Source organism: Odocoileus virginianus, chromosome 16 (assembly GCF_023699985.2).
Source record: "Odocoileus virginianus isolate 20LAN1187 ecotype Illinois chromosome 16, Ovbor_1.2, whole genome shotgun sequence".
NCBI lineage: Eukaryota > Metazoa > Chordata > Mammalia > Artiodactyla > Cervidae > Odocoileus > Odocoileus virginianus.
In genome coordinates, this window is record NC_069689.1 from 15,343,914 (window position 1) to 15,358,035 (window position 14,122).

Here is a 14,122-nt window from a genome sequence, read left to right on the forward strand (position 1 = left end):
AAAGAATCTGCCTGTGATGTGGGAGACCCAAGTTTGAACCCTGGGTCAGTTAGATCCCCTGGAGAAGGGAATGGCTACCCACTCCAATATTTCTTGCCTGGAGAATTCCACGGACAGAGGAGTCTGGCAGGCCATAGTCTATGGGGTCACAAAGAGTCGGACATGACTGAGTGACTAATACTTAAGCTGTAGCCAATCAAATAATTGCATTGCCTCTGGGTTTTCGCAGTCTTGGCCCTAGTTCCTGTTAGTGGGGCTCCTAACCACTTCCAGTTTGGTGCTGCCCAACATGAATTGATTTTTTTTTTTTTTTTGCCTGCCTAGCCGTGGGGATCTTAGTTTCCCAACAAGGATTTGAACCTGGGGCCCTTGGCCGTGAAAGCACACAGTCCTAACCACTGGACCTCCAGGGAATTCCCAGTATGAATTGATTCTTGCTCACATACACACTTAAATATTTTCATATGTCTCTGTGTATGTTGTAACATTATCCATAGGCATATCCACTAGTTTGATCTCACTTCCTGTTTTAGGTAAATTTCAGATCAGTTCTTCCATGGTTCTAATTTGCCTAGTGTTCCTGGGATGGCTCTTAGGTAAGGTATATGGCATGAAAGTCCCGCCCCTGGAGATCAAGGGTGCATCTCACTGACCAGAGACTGCCCAGATGGCTTCCTCCGCTTGCTGGGGGTTCTCAGTGATGTTATAAATGATAACATCACATTCCAGCAGGCGCAAGAGAAGATCTTCTTGAGAGATGCCCTGAAAAAGAAAGTTGACAGTAATTTGTTGCAAGAAGCAATGTCACCTTAATATTTAGATGGGAGTGACAATTTCCAAATAAGACATGCCGCCTGGATAGTCCCACATAAAAAAATCACAGAAGGATTTTTTTAACTTAAAATGAAATTTTGGCTCTCTTCTGTGTGTAGTTTTCAAATAACAAAGTTTATGAAAATAGCCAGGAACAGATGAATAAGCAAATTACATAAAGATCTTAGGTACTATTTCTGCCTACTGTTTAAACCCTGATTCAGGAGGGAAGAATTAGAGCACGCTGGAAGAAAATGTGTGAGGCATTTAAAAGGAACTCAATCTTTGAACAAGTTTCTTTGAGCCGTTATAGATCATGAATGACTCAGAAGTGCTGATAAGTGATTAGTGTGGATTATTTCAGAATCCTCAGGATGGAACAAATCTGGTCTCAAAATGTAAGGTAACTTATCACAGTTGACAGCTGGGAGTATTTAAAAAATACAGAATTAAAGAAATGTTTTACTTATTTTTGGCTGTGCCGGGTCTTCATTGCTCCATGGGTTTTTCTCTAGTTGTGGAGAGTGGGGGCTAATCTCTAGCGGCCATGCACGGGTTTTAGGGTGTATGTGCTTCAGCAGTTGGAGCTCCTGGGCTCTAGAGTACAGGCTCAGTAGTTGTGATGGATGGGCTTAGTTGCTCCATGGCATGTGGGATCTTCCCCAAAAGTGAAAGTGAAGTCTCTCAGTTATGCCCGACTCTTTGCAATCCCATGGACTGTAGCCCACCAAGGTGCTCTGTCCATGGGATTTTCCAGGCAAGGGTACTGGAGTGGGTTGCCAATTCCTTCTCCAGCAGATCTTCCCGACCCAGGAATTGAACCCCGGGTCTCCTGCGTTGCAGGCAGACGCTTTACCCTCTGAGCTACCAGGGAAGCCCAGGCCAGGGATCAAACCCATGTCTCCTGCATTAACAGTTAGATTCTTTAACCTCTGAGCTACCTGCAAAGCCCTGCAATAGAGAAAATTTTAATGGTTAAAAACACCAAGTTCTTATATGATATGAAAGTAACTTTGATGATCATTGTGTTTAACCAGTTATTCCTTGCTGCGTGGTGCCAGCACATTTTGGTAGTACCATACCGTGGGTGGGTATCAACCATAAAAGGACCAGGATTTACACCGGTTGCTATTCCTCCTATCTCAGGGATCAGATATTCTCCCATAGATCCTTGATTGGTTGCATGAGAGCAGGACACTTCAGATCAAACTTGATCTCTTCACCACAACTTCTTTTGGAGAATCACAAGAGGGGAGATGCCTCTCATCAGAGGTTGTGCGTGTGTGTGTTCAGTCGCTAAGTTGTGTCTGACTCTTTTCGATCCCACGGACTGTAGCACAGCCAGGCTTCCCTGTCCTTCACTGCCTCCGGGAGTTTGCTCAGATTCATGCCCCTTGAGTTGGTGATGCCATCCAACCATCTCATCCTCTGTCGTCCCCTTCTCCTCCTGCCCTCAATCTTTCCCAGCATCAGGGGCTTTTCCAATGAGTCAGCTCTTCTCATCAGGTGGCCAAAGTATGGCAGCTTCAGCTTCAGCATCAGTTCTTCTAATAAATATTCAGGGTCGATTTCCTTTAGGATTGACTGGTTTGATCTTCTTGCAGTCCAACAAACTCTCAAGAGTCTTCTCCAGCACAACAGTACGAAAGCATCCATTCTTCACATTCAACTTCTTTGTGGTCTCTCACATCCGTACGTGACTACTGGAAAAACCATAGCTCTGACTAGATGGACCTTTGTTGGCAAAGTGATGTCTTCGCTTTTTAATACACTATCTAGGTTTGTCACATTCTTGTTAAATTCAACAGTGACATCCTAGCTTCTGGTGGTTTCCTGGCAATAAGTGGTGTCCTTGGCTTATCGAAACATTATCCACATCTTTACCTTCATCTTTACATGAAATGCTCCCTATATCTCTGTCCAAATTTCCCCTTTTTATAAGGACGCCGAGCATACTGGATTAGAGACCCACCCAAATGAGCTCCTTCTAACTCGATTTCTTCTGTAAAGACCCTATGTTCAAATAAGGTCTCATCCGGAGGTCCTGGGGGGTTAGGACTTCACCTATTTTGGAAACAATTCAGTCCCTAATATTATCCATTCGATTTCTTTTCTGGACTGAACGTGCAAGAGAGAAGATACTCTGAAAATCCTGATTCAAACATGGAATTTTGGAACTCCCTGGCTGGCCAGTGGTCAGCACTTTGCACTTTCAGTGCTGAGGACCTGGGTTCAATCCTTGGTCAGGGAACTAAGATCCCACAAGATACACATTACAGTAAAAAAAAAATTTTTTTTAAAGAAGCAAACATGGATTTTCACCTTGTCAGCAGCATGACAAGAGTACACCACGGTCCTGGTACACCTGGGACTTATCTATAGTCAGCAAGGACACAGTGAGAAAGATTGGGGGATGGGAAGAAATTGAAGCCATGCGTTCTTGACAGTGTGTTCTAGATCTTTCAAGAGAAAGAAGGTGAAGCATCTATGAGTCCATGAAAGCATGTGAGATGTGTCCAGAAGAAAACATGTACACCCGGTAAATCATAGTTGGACTGATTTAAGTTGAAACAGGCACATTGTCAAAAGAATGGTCCTCCTATCAGATATTGTGCATTCATTTGTTTCCCCAATAAATAATTGTGAGCACTGATTTTGATCCTAAGGAGAAAGGCAAAAAATGATTGACATATGACTGTTGGTAATATAGAGTATTGTGTGTGCGTGTGTTGTTGGCAAAATTTTAGCAAATAACTATGGTCTAATGTGGACAAGGATGCAACTAAGCACATGAAGCTTCTGTACAAAGTAGAAAAAGGTAAGCTGCTCTTGGACAAATTATATGGTGCCCACTTTGGGACACACTGCAGCCAGCAGAACACATCACGTTTCAGCCCCTAGTCGCGTCCACAGCTGAATGTCCTTGTGCAGTGTGCAACCCGTGCATTCTTTCATGGCAGCCCCCAGTGTAGAAAGGGCTATCATCGAGGTACATTTGAGCTTTGATGGACCAGGCGAGTATGTGATTATGACTCCCAGAGATTGACATTTGAGCTGGACTGACAGGGTGAATACAAGCTCACTCAGCAGAGCCTAGGAAGTTCACGGACTATCAGGCCATTTGCTGAGCTAGGAAGAAGCTCCTTTCACAACCTGGGCTTGCCTGCTATCTTCCATTCTCCACTCTCTCTCAACTTTTACGCCATACTTGCTTCTTCCCTTGGCTCCCTAGAATCCAAGCTCTAGCTATACTGATGCTTTCTGTTCCAAAGCGCACCATACCCTCACCCAGGTGTCCCCTTCACATGTCAATTCCTTGTCCCCTTACCTGCTTGGTAAGTTCTACTCAGCCCTGGAGGCTCAGCCTCAGTCCCAGCATTTCCAGCAGCCCCCAAACTCCAAAAAGGAGGGCCAACTGTGTTGGCTCTCCAGATCAGAGGAGCTGGGGGATGGGTCTTGATCTGTGCAATGGGGAGAAGTTTGGAGCTCACTTGTCTGGCTCTCTAAATAAGACTGAAAACCCAAACTGACCTTTTCAGACTGCTCTGGACACGGCTGTGCGCATATCTCTGTCATCAAGTCCCCGTCCTGCCCTGGAGCTGCTAGTTTAGATCGATGAGTCCCTGCTAGTCTGTGAGCCCTGCAGTCATCTTTGGGCCTTTAAAGTACTCTAGGACTTCCCTGGCAGTCCAGGGGTTAAGACGCTGGGCTACCAAGGCAGGTGCAGGTTCCATCCCTGGTCAGAGAACTAAGATCCCACTTGCAGTGTAGCAAGGCCAAAAAAGGAAAGGGCTTAATACTAATTCACTGAATCAAATTCAGGTATAAATAAGAGATCAGAGATGGGGATCTGAACCAATGCAATTAGCCAGGAGAATGGAAAGGAGACGTTCTTTAGAGAGCTATTCAAGAGATAGGTTGAGGCCTCCCTTCCCTCAGCTGCGTTAAGGTTCTCAGTCTTTCCCGGGAAGCTAAGACGGCGTTAGAGTGAGACTGTCATTCCACCCTGCGGCTAGCAGCACCGTGCCTGGCACCCCCGCCTAGCGCTTGCCCTCACCACGGCCTTGGTCACAGAGCCCATCAGCATCTACTCGGCCCTCATCCTGCACAAGGATGAGGTGACGGTTGCAGAGGATGATAACAATGCCCTCATTAAAGCAGTCAGTGTAAATATTGAGCCTTCTGGCCAGGCTTGTTCGCAAAGGCTTCTGCAAATGTCAGCATCGGGAACTTCATCTGCAATGATGGGGGGAGGGGCGCGGAGACGGGCAGCAGGGGGCGGGGCTGGTAGATCGGCTTCAGCAGGAAGTCCTGTCCCCGCCACCCTCACCACTGCTGCCCCAGCTGAGGAGCAGAAAGCAGAAGCAAAGAAAGAAGAATCTGAAGAGTCCGATGATCACGTGGGTTTTGGTCTTTTTGACTAAACCTCTTTGGTAACATGTTCAATAAAAAGCTGAGCTCTTAAAAATAGAGAGAGAGAGGAGAGCTGGGTTGAGGATCTCATGACCAAAAGGATATGAGAGGCAGTGCTGCCAACTAAAGGATGTCGTCAGCCATCCGGCTCTATAAGGATTAGGTCGTTAGCTATTGCGCTTGCAGACTTCCAACAGCCCCTGAACGGAAATCAGCAGGGAGGTCAGGAAGGAGGCATCCTGTGTCCTGGGAAAAACCGACGGAACAGGCCTTCAGAGAGGTAGGTATTTTCAGGAGAAATGTTTATGACCCCATTATCTTGCATGTTCTAATACCTAGAAATACCTAGAAAAGCACCAAAATCAGTAATGGAGACATCAGCTCCTTGTGACTAGCAGCGACATTTTACTGAGATGTGTTAATTGCACATACTCCCCCTTCACTCAAAGCACATACATACTGCTTTGACTGTGTGGATCACAACAAACTGGAAAATGTTTCAAGAGCTGGGAATACCAGACTACCTGACCTGCCTCCTGAGAAACCTTGAGTGCAAGTCAAGAAGCAACAGTTAGACCCGGACATGGAACAATGGACTGGTTCAGAATTGGGAAAGGAATGTCAAGGCTGTATGTTGTCAACCCTGCTTATTTCACTTATATGCAAAGTTAAATAAGCTACCTTATATGCCACCTACGTCTTTGGAGCAGGTCCTCAGAGCTCTCTGAGAAGCTGTTTCACAGGCTATAGTCCTCAGTAAATCCCAAATAAAACTGAACTCACAGCTCTCACACTCTGAGGCGTTGTTGTTTTTTTTTCCCCAGTTAATAGTAGGGAGGTAAAAGCCCACAGCAATACTAGGCTCGCAGCTGGGATGGGGGAAAGTGTATGATGAATGGTATAAAGGACACTCTTGATTGACTACAAACATCCATTCCCTCTTCCTCTTTCCCAACAGATCCCAAACTTTGTTCAACTACTCCCCTTCTCAGCCTGTGGGAAATTAACTTCATCCTCTAACTTCAAGTAGGGGCCTTACTGATTCCGGATAAAAGATTGGTTCAGGAACAGGCAAGTGACTCAACTCCAGACAGTGAGTGTGGGGTACTGCTGGAAAGTTCATCCTCCTTTCTATGAAAACTTTTGAAAGTTTTCTTCATCAGGGTGTGGCTGTGGAAGTGTGCAGAACCCTGGAATGTTGCAGCCTTGCTGCCAACCTGAGGAATGAAGTCACCCTAGAGAAAGACAGAGCCCGGGAAAAAGCTGGAAAATGGCTACCATCCTTGGATCATGCCAGGCCTGAGGCAGGTTCTTCCCGGAGACCACCAGCTACATAAGCTAATGAATGTCCTTACTGAATAAGCCAGTTTACATCGCCCTTTTCCCCACTATGACTTGCAACTCCAAATAGTCCAAACAGATACAGACAGCAAGACCCCTAATACAAAGCAGGGCAGAGTGGTTTTGTAGAGGAGTGTGAGAGACTTCCGTTTGGGTATGATGATGTAAAAATTGATGTTGATGATGTAAGTTGTAAAAGTTGATGTTGATGATGCCAATAAAGGTCCGCCTAGTCAAAGCTATGGGCTTCCCTTATAGCTCAGTTGGTAAAGAATCTGCCTGCAATGCAAGAGACCCCGGTTCGATTCCTGGGTCGGGAAGATCCCCTGAAGAAGGGATAAGCAACCCACTCTAGTATTCTTGGGCTTCCCCTGTGACTCAGCTGGTAAAGAATCTGCCTGCAATGCAGGAGACCTGGGTTCGATCACTGGATTGGGAAGATCCCCTGGAGAAGGGAAAGGCTACCCACTCCAGTATTCAGGCCTGGAGAATTACAGTCCATGGGGTTGCAAAGAAGTAGACACGACTGAGCGACTTTCACTTTCAGTCAAAGCTCTGGTTTTTCCAGTAGTCATGTATGGATATGAGAATTGGACTGTAAAGAAAGCTGAGCACTGAAGAATTGATGCTTTTGAATTGTGGTGTTTGAGAAGACTGTCCAGAGTCCCTTGGACAGCAAGGAGATCCAACCAGTCAATCCTAAAGGAAATCAGTCCTGAATAATCATTGGAAGGACTGATGCTGAAGCTGAAACTCCAATACTTTGGCCACCTGATGCGAAGAACTGACTCATTTGAAAAGACCTTGATGCTGGGAAAGATTGAAGGTGGGAGGAGAAGGGGACGACAGAGGATGAGATGGTTGGATGGCATCACCAACTCAATGGATGAGAGTTTGAGTAAGCTCCCGGAGTTGGTGATGGACAGGGAAGCCTGGTGTGCTGCAGTCCATGGGGTCACAGAGAGTCAGACATGACTGAGAGACTGAACTTAACTGATATAAAAGTGCTGCCGGACATCTGGGGGAGGGGCGATGAGGCAGTCGGATGTGTGCTCAGTCAGCAGGGCTGGGGAAGGTTCAGAAAGGCATTGTAAGACCGGATAAGAGTTAGGAAGAATGCCTGTTAGAGAAGGGAGGGAGCTCTGGAAAAAGCTACGTTTAAAGAGAAGGAGCGGATGCACGTGGGCAGGCAGCCCAGTGCTGCTTGGGGGAAGCGGGGAAGAGAGACAATGGCCAGGATACTTCCTGTGAAGGGTGTGGGCTGGATAGTGCAGGAGTGAGGCCTGTGAAGGTGCTGAGTCCTCTCCCAAGTTCAGTGTTGGAGCGCCAGGGGCAGAGAAGGAGGCAGGAGGTGTGTGTGTGTGTGTTTCCCGGTGGGAAGATGTCAGCATATGTGGAGGTAGAAAGAAAGAAGCCAGTGGCAGGTGAAGACATAGAAGAGGGCTTCCCTGTGGTCCAGGGCTTAAGAATCTGCTTTGCGATGCAAGGGACACCGGTTAGATCCCTGGCCAGGAAGAGCCCACATGCCTCGGGGTTATGCACTAAGTCCGTGCATCACGACTACTGAGCCAGCACTCTAGAGCCCAGGAGTCGCAACTACTCAGCCTGCACACTTAGAGCCTGTGCTCTGCAACAAGAGAAGCCTCTGCAGTGAGAAGCCTGAGCAACTAGAAAGCAGCCCCCCAACTTGCTGCAACTAGAGAGAGGCTGTGCTCAGCAAGGAAGACTCACCAGGGCCAAAAAAATAAATAAATCTTAAAAAAACAGAAAGAGCCAGAGAGGGCCAAAAGTGGTAAGTGGTGAAGTTCCCAAAGTTGGTGGGAGGGCATGCATTCATTCAGTTACTTATTAAGGGCCAGTGCTGTCTGTCACCATTCATGGATACACACGAGAATAAATGGGGCGCTGTGTCCGCTTTCAAGGAACAGATAGTGACAGTCAGTGTAATCCACAATAGACACATAATAACAATGGGGTGTAAAAAGTGTAAAAGGATCAAGACAGGCAAAGAACTCAGAATCTAAACTGGGAGTGGGGAATCATGAAGGGCTTCCTGGAGGAGACAGCATTCTGTGTTAAAGCCTGAGGATATATAGGTGTTAGGGGAAGCACACTGATTGAAACCGCCCACCCTGGCCAGGCACCATAGTAATTGTTTGCATGAGTTGTTTTATGACAGGAGATCCTGATAAGGAATACGGAACTAATAAGCCACCACCAACCGGAAGAGCTCGGGAAAGGTCGAGAGGAGACACCTCGTGTCCGTCCACTTCCCAGAATCCCTCTCGCTAGCATCCATCTTGGCTGAGCGATGCGTGCGCCACCAGGAAAGACTCTGAATTAGAATGATTGGCCACAGACCACCCGGAAACCAATCCCATCACCATAAAACTCAAGACTGCGAGCCACGCTGCAGAGCGGTTCTCCTGGGTCCCCTGACCCTCCTGCTCTCCACTCGGGTGCCCTTTCCCAATAAAATCTCTTGCTTTGTCAGCACATGTGTCTCCTCGGACAATTCTTTTCCGAGTGTTAGACAAGAGCCCAGTTTTGGGCCCTGGAAAGGGTCCCCCTTCCTGCAACATAGGGAGGGTAGTGGGACGGCTATTCCAGGGCTCAGAATGTGCAAAGCTGTCCCTTAGGACCGGAGAACGGCAGGCAGGGTGATGGGAGAGGTTAGCCTGGGAGGGCTGCCCTTCCTGGAGGTGTTTACATGTCTCAGCATGAGGGTCGTATAGACTCTGTCTTGTGAAGGCAGCACTACGTTTCAATGAGACAGCGATGTAATGGTATGTTGCTCTCTAGTGGCTCATTACCAAAGGAGGTGTCTTTCACAAATAACACTCTCCATGGTCCAAAGTCATGTTAGGGTGAGGCAGGGCAGAACGCATTTTAAACACAGGGTAGAGAATTTTATGTGCCTGAAAGTTCAAGTGAGATCCACACCTTCTAACCTTCTAAGAATATCTCATTTATATCATTTAAGTTCTTTGCTGCTTTTTATTGGGGGTGGGGCGGGAAGAGGGTGCTCCCTGCAGCTTGCCAGCCCAGGAGTGGAAGCTGTGCCCCCTGCAGGGGAAGCTCGGAGAGTCTTAACTACTGGACCACCTTTAAAGCGGGGAGATGAGAGGTGTTAGTCTCCATCACAGGGAGGTCTGCTCCCACCTTTCCCACGGTCTCACGTTGGCAGGAGAGGGGATGAGAAGCAAACAGATTGGCCGGCATTTGAGCAGAGGGTGGTGCTTTCCTTTGTCCCCTCTCAGCAGCCCCCCTGGACTTACACAGTAGGTCTCCACAGCAAACTCGGGCCGGGGGACGTCCAGCTTGGAAAGTGTGCCCACGATCTGGAATGTGCCTTCCTTCAGTTTGGCCATGGAGGCTTCTGGCATCGCTGATTTAGTTTCATCGTCCTCTTCCTCCTCCTCCGTAATTTCTTCAAGTGAAGCCCCAACAACACAGTTAGAAAGAAACTGCAACAAAGAGAAATTCCCTGAATACTAAAAACAGCTCAGAATGAAACCAGTATAATGATGATTCTAAAAGCTGACCTTTATTGAAGGCTTGATAGTGGTTCCACTGTGCAAAGCTAGAGTTTTTGACACTGGTATCTCACTGAAATGGTTTAATTCCCACAAGAATATAGTGAAATGGGTACTATATTATGATTTCCCATTTTATAGGCAAGGAACTCCAGCTCAGAGAGCTTTAAGAGCTCATTAAGGACATATTTTAAATTTAAGAAAAAATTTATTTGACTGGGTTACGATCTTCAGTTGCAGCATGCAGGATCTAGCTCCCTGACCAGGGATAAAATCCAGGGAACCTGCATTGGGAGCACGGAGTCTTAACCACGGGACCACCAGGAAAGTCCCTCATTAAGGATATTATCCTGCACTAGCAAATGGTAGAGCTGGGCTAAATTCACCATGATGATTTTGTCTAATAGAAATGTACACATGTGATGCGATCTGATTAGGGAACTCAAATTTGCTAGTAGCCACATTAATAAAAATTAAAAAAACAGGTGAATGTAGGTAATGCTTAAATTTTAAAAGAATTTAGGTATGTTTTAACCCAAGGTATCCAAAATATTATCAGTTTAACATATCAATATTACATTACTGAGATATTATATATCTTTATTTTGAGATATTATCTTTATTTGAGATATTTTCATTACTGAGATATATCTTTATTTTGAGTATTATCTTTATTTGAGATATCTTCATTACTGAGATATTATATATTCTTTATTTCCCACAGAAAGTGTTTGAAATTTGATGTGTATTTTACAGCACAGATCCATTTAGACCAGACACGTGTAAACATTCAACAGCCACTTGTGGTCAGTGGCTATTAATAATGAAATAGAAGGAGGTTGGCAAAGTTTCTTTTCTTGTGTTTACAAAAGTTATCTTTGTGAGTGGTTTATGCAATGTTCATGAGTTTCATATATAAATAGAATTAATTTAAATTTATATATTAAACATATAATTCTTAAACATATGTAAATAATCACGATGATATCACTTCTTGGGGGTAAAAACATTACAAAACCAAATAAACAAAGTCCTTCCCCACTTATTTTGATTAAAAAAAATAAAAACAGTCCAAGTTAGTAGGCAAGATATCAGGTTCAATCTTGTATTGGAATATATTTTTCCAAAATATGACATATATATTCTTCTTTACCTCTCAAACATACATCTTCAATTTTATTATCCCATTTCACAGACAAGGAGACTGAGGCCCAGCAGTAAGCAATTTGCCCAAGATTGCATAGGGACGGAGGGGTGATGCCAGATCTTCTGATATGATATTCAAAGCTGCACAGTTGTCACATGGCCCCTTTCCAGACTGGAGAAGGGGCTGGGGTGCATTGCCCAACTGAGATCAGGAGACATGGTTTCCATGATTTTTTTAAAATGCTTTATATTTCTACTCCCACGTTGCTTAGTGCAGACAATGCAATTACTTGTAATTTGAGAAAGTCAAGTCCTGGTTTGTTTAGGAATAACCAGAAAATTCTGTTATTGATCAGCTTTTGAAAAAAATCTCTACAAACTAAAAGTTTTATTATAAAAATATGCTGTTGTAAAAAATAATCAGTGATCAAAATGGGGTATAGTAAAAGGTTAAATTCTCTTCCCTCCCTCCCTCTCTCCTAATTTCAATCATGTCACCTCTCTTTTTAAGTACTCCAGTGGCTATCATTGTATTTAGAACACAAACTAAATTCCTGACAAAAGCCCCACAGGGTCTTAGTCTTTATGCTAGACTTTGCTTCACTGGGGCTTCTCTGGGGCTCAGCTGGTAAAGAATCTGCCTGCAATGCAGGAGACCTGGGTTCTATCCCTGGGTTGGGAAGATCCTCTGGAGAAGGGAAAGGCTACCCACTCCAGTATTCTGGCCTGGAGAATTCCATGGACTGTATAGTCCATGGGGTCACAACGATTCAGACATGACTGAGCGACTTTCACTTGATTCCTTGAGCTTCCCCAAGACTCAGTGGTAAAGGATCTGCCTGCAATGCAGGAGACACAGGAGACCCTGGTTTGATCCTTGGGATGGGAAGATTCCCCTGGAGGAGGAAATGGCAACCCACTCTAGTATTCTTGCCTGAAAAACCCCATGGAAAGGGGAGCCTGACAGGTATAGGCCAAAGGGTCACAGAAGAGTTGGACGTGACTAAGCACACACACTTTGTGAATTTACACGATACTGATGAAGTGCTGACTTTGTGTGAGGCACTGTTTAGTTGCAGAGCAGGGCCACATTCTGACTTTCCTCCATAAAATATATTATTACTTTTTTTCTCATAAAATATATTATTAATAAAAATGATACTTTATGACTGTATAACGATACACAGTCTTTGTTGCTAAATTTTAAATTTGCTTCCTTCCAATTTTTTTTTTGCTTCCTTCCAAATTTAAGAGAAATTAAAACATCTTTATGGGTCCCAAAGTCCCATGGGGCCCGGACACGGTGACTGCTGTCCTCTGGGGCCCCTGATTCACTGCACCTTCGCCACTCTGTCCTCTGCAACCTTCGCTGTGCCCTCTGGGAGCTAGTTCCTTGGGCTGGACCTTCATTCTGTACATGTCAGATTAAATGTCACCTCTCAAGAGTGTCCTTCATGCAACTCTATTTAAAGCAGCCACCCTCTCTCTCCCCAAGTCCACACCTTCTATTCTCTTTCCTGCAGAGTACTTAGTAGGGATTGGAATATCTTGTTTATGTTAAAAATTATTTATTGTCTATCTCCTTCCAGAGAGGCAGGAGCCTCAAGGGCAAAAACTTTGTTGGGTCTTATTAACTGTGAATGCCATTTAGTAGGAGGCCATGAATAAATGAATCTCATCCTCCAGAGGTGATAATGGTTAAATGTCCTGTGTATCCTTTGAGATGTTTTCTGTATGTAGATTATCTATCTGTCTATCTACATCTATCTATCTTCTTTGGGCTTCCTAGGTAGCACAGTGGTAAAAGATTGTGTCTGCCAATTGCTGGAGACCGGGGTCTGATCCCTGAGTTGGGAAGATCCACTCCAATAGGAAATGGCAACCCACTCCAGTATTCTTGCCTGGGAAATTCCATAGACAGAGGAAGCTGGCGGGCCACAGTCCATGGAGAGTTGGCTACGACTGAGCACGCGCGTGCACACACACACACACACACACACACACACACACACACACATCTTCTCTATATTTGTATCTGTCTTGTTGAAAGACACAAATAATTTCATACTACCGGCTTCTCTGGTGACTCAGTGGTAAAGCATCCGCCTGCCAATGCAGGAGAGGTGGGTTCCATCCCTGGATGGGGAAGATTCCCTGTAGAAGGAAATGGCAACCCACTCCAGTATTCTTGCCTGGGAAATCCCATGGACAGAGGAGTCTGGCGGGCTATACAGTCCATGGGGTCGCAAAGAATCGGACATGACTTAGCAATTGAACAACAAACACAACCCCTATCTTTTTGACGTTTTGTTACTGCATTTAGTTTTGAACTTTATCCCTCACTTTCCTGCTTGAGACTCCTCGGCGGGAGTGGAAAGAGAACCTGGTTAGAAGCCGGAGACCTGAGCCCCCAGCTTGCTAAGTAGTCTAAATAAGCCCTCAACTCCTTCTGAGCTTCAGTTTCCGCTCCTAAAAAGGGAGAAACCCGGATTGGACCGGCGATCTCCAAAACCCTGGTCTTCCAGGTCGGGCGCTGGTCTAGCCTGAGGGCGGACTGGGGAGCCGGGGCACTGCATGTGTCCCGGACGATGGAGGGTCCCTTAGGGGTGACCCTGATAAAGTCCCCGGCGCAGGTGCAACAGGGTTATGGAGTCTGGAGCCGGGACTGCGGGAGCTGGGGCTCTGCTTTGACCCACCGCAGCTCACCTTCCCGATATTTCTGCTGCTGTATGAGTCCAGAAGGTTTATAAACACCCTCTGGATCCGGATAGCTTTCTCCGCAGGGGCAGCACCTTCCTCTTCTTCAGCCATGGTGGGAGCCTCGCTGGTTGCTAAGGAGAAAGCGTCCCTTTGGTTGCCAAGGAGGTGGGTGT

General features: G+C 45.8%; 1 protein-coding gene and 1 pseudogene across 1 annotated transcript in view; one reads left to right on the plus strand and one right to left on the minus strand.

Annotated features, from left to right (window-relative positions):
• Positions 1 to 14,122, minus strand: part of AK7 (adenylate kinase 7) — a 64,201-nt gene that overhangs the window by 49,586 nt on the left and 493 nt on the right. The window contains exons 2-4 of the mRNA XM_020899126.2: positions 13,956 to 14,080; positions 9,846 to 10,034; positions 654 to 762 (exon numbers count right to left, since the gene is read on the minus strand). Of these exons, the coding sequence (XP_020754785.1) occupies positions 654 to 762; positions 9,846 to 10,034; positions 13,956 to 14,060 (403 nt within the window). The 5' untranslated portion in view covers positions 14,061 to 14,080. The remainder of the gene's footprint in view (positions 1 to 653; positions 763 to 9,845; positions 10,035 to 13,955; positions 14,081 to 14,122) is intronic.
• On the plus strand, positions 3,767 to 6,805 carry LOC110140574 (large ribosomal subunit protein P1 pseudogene; annotated as a pseudogene).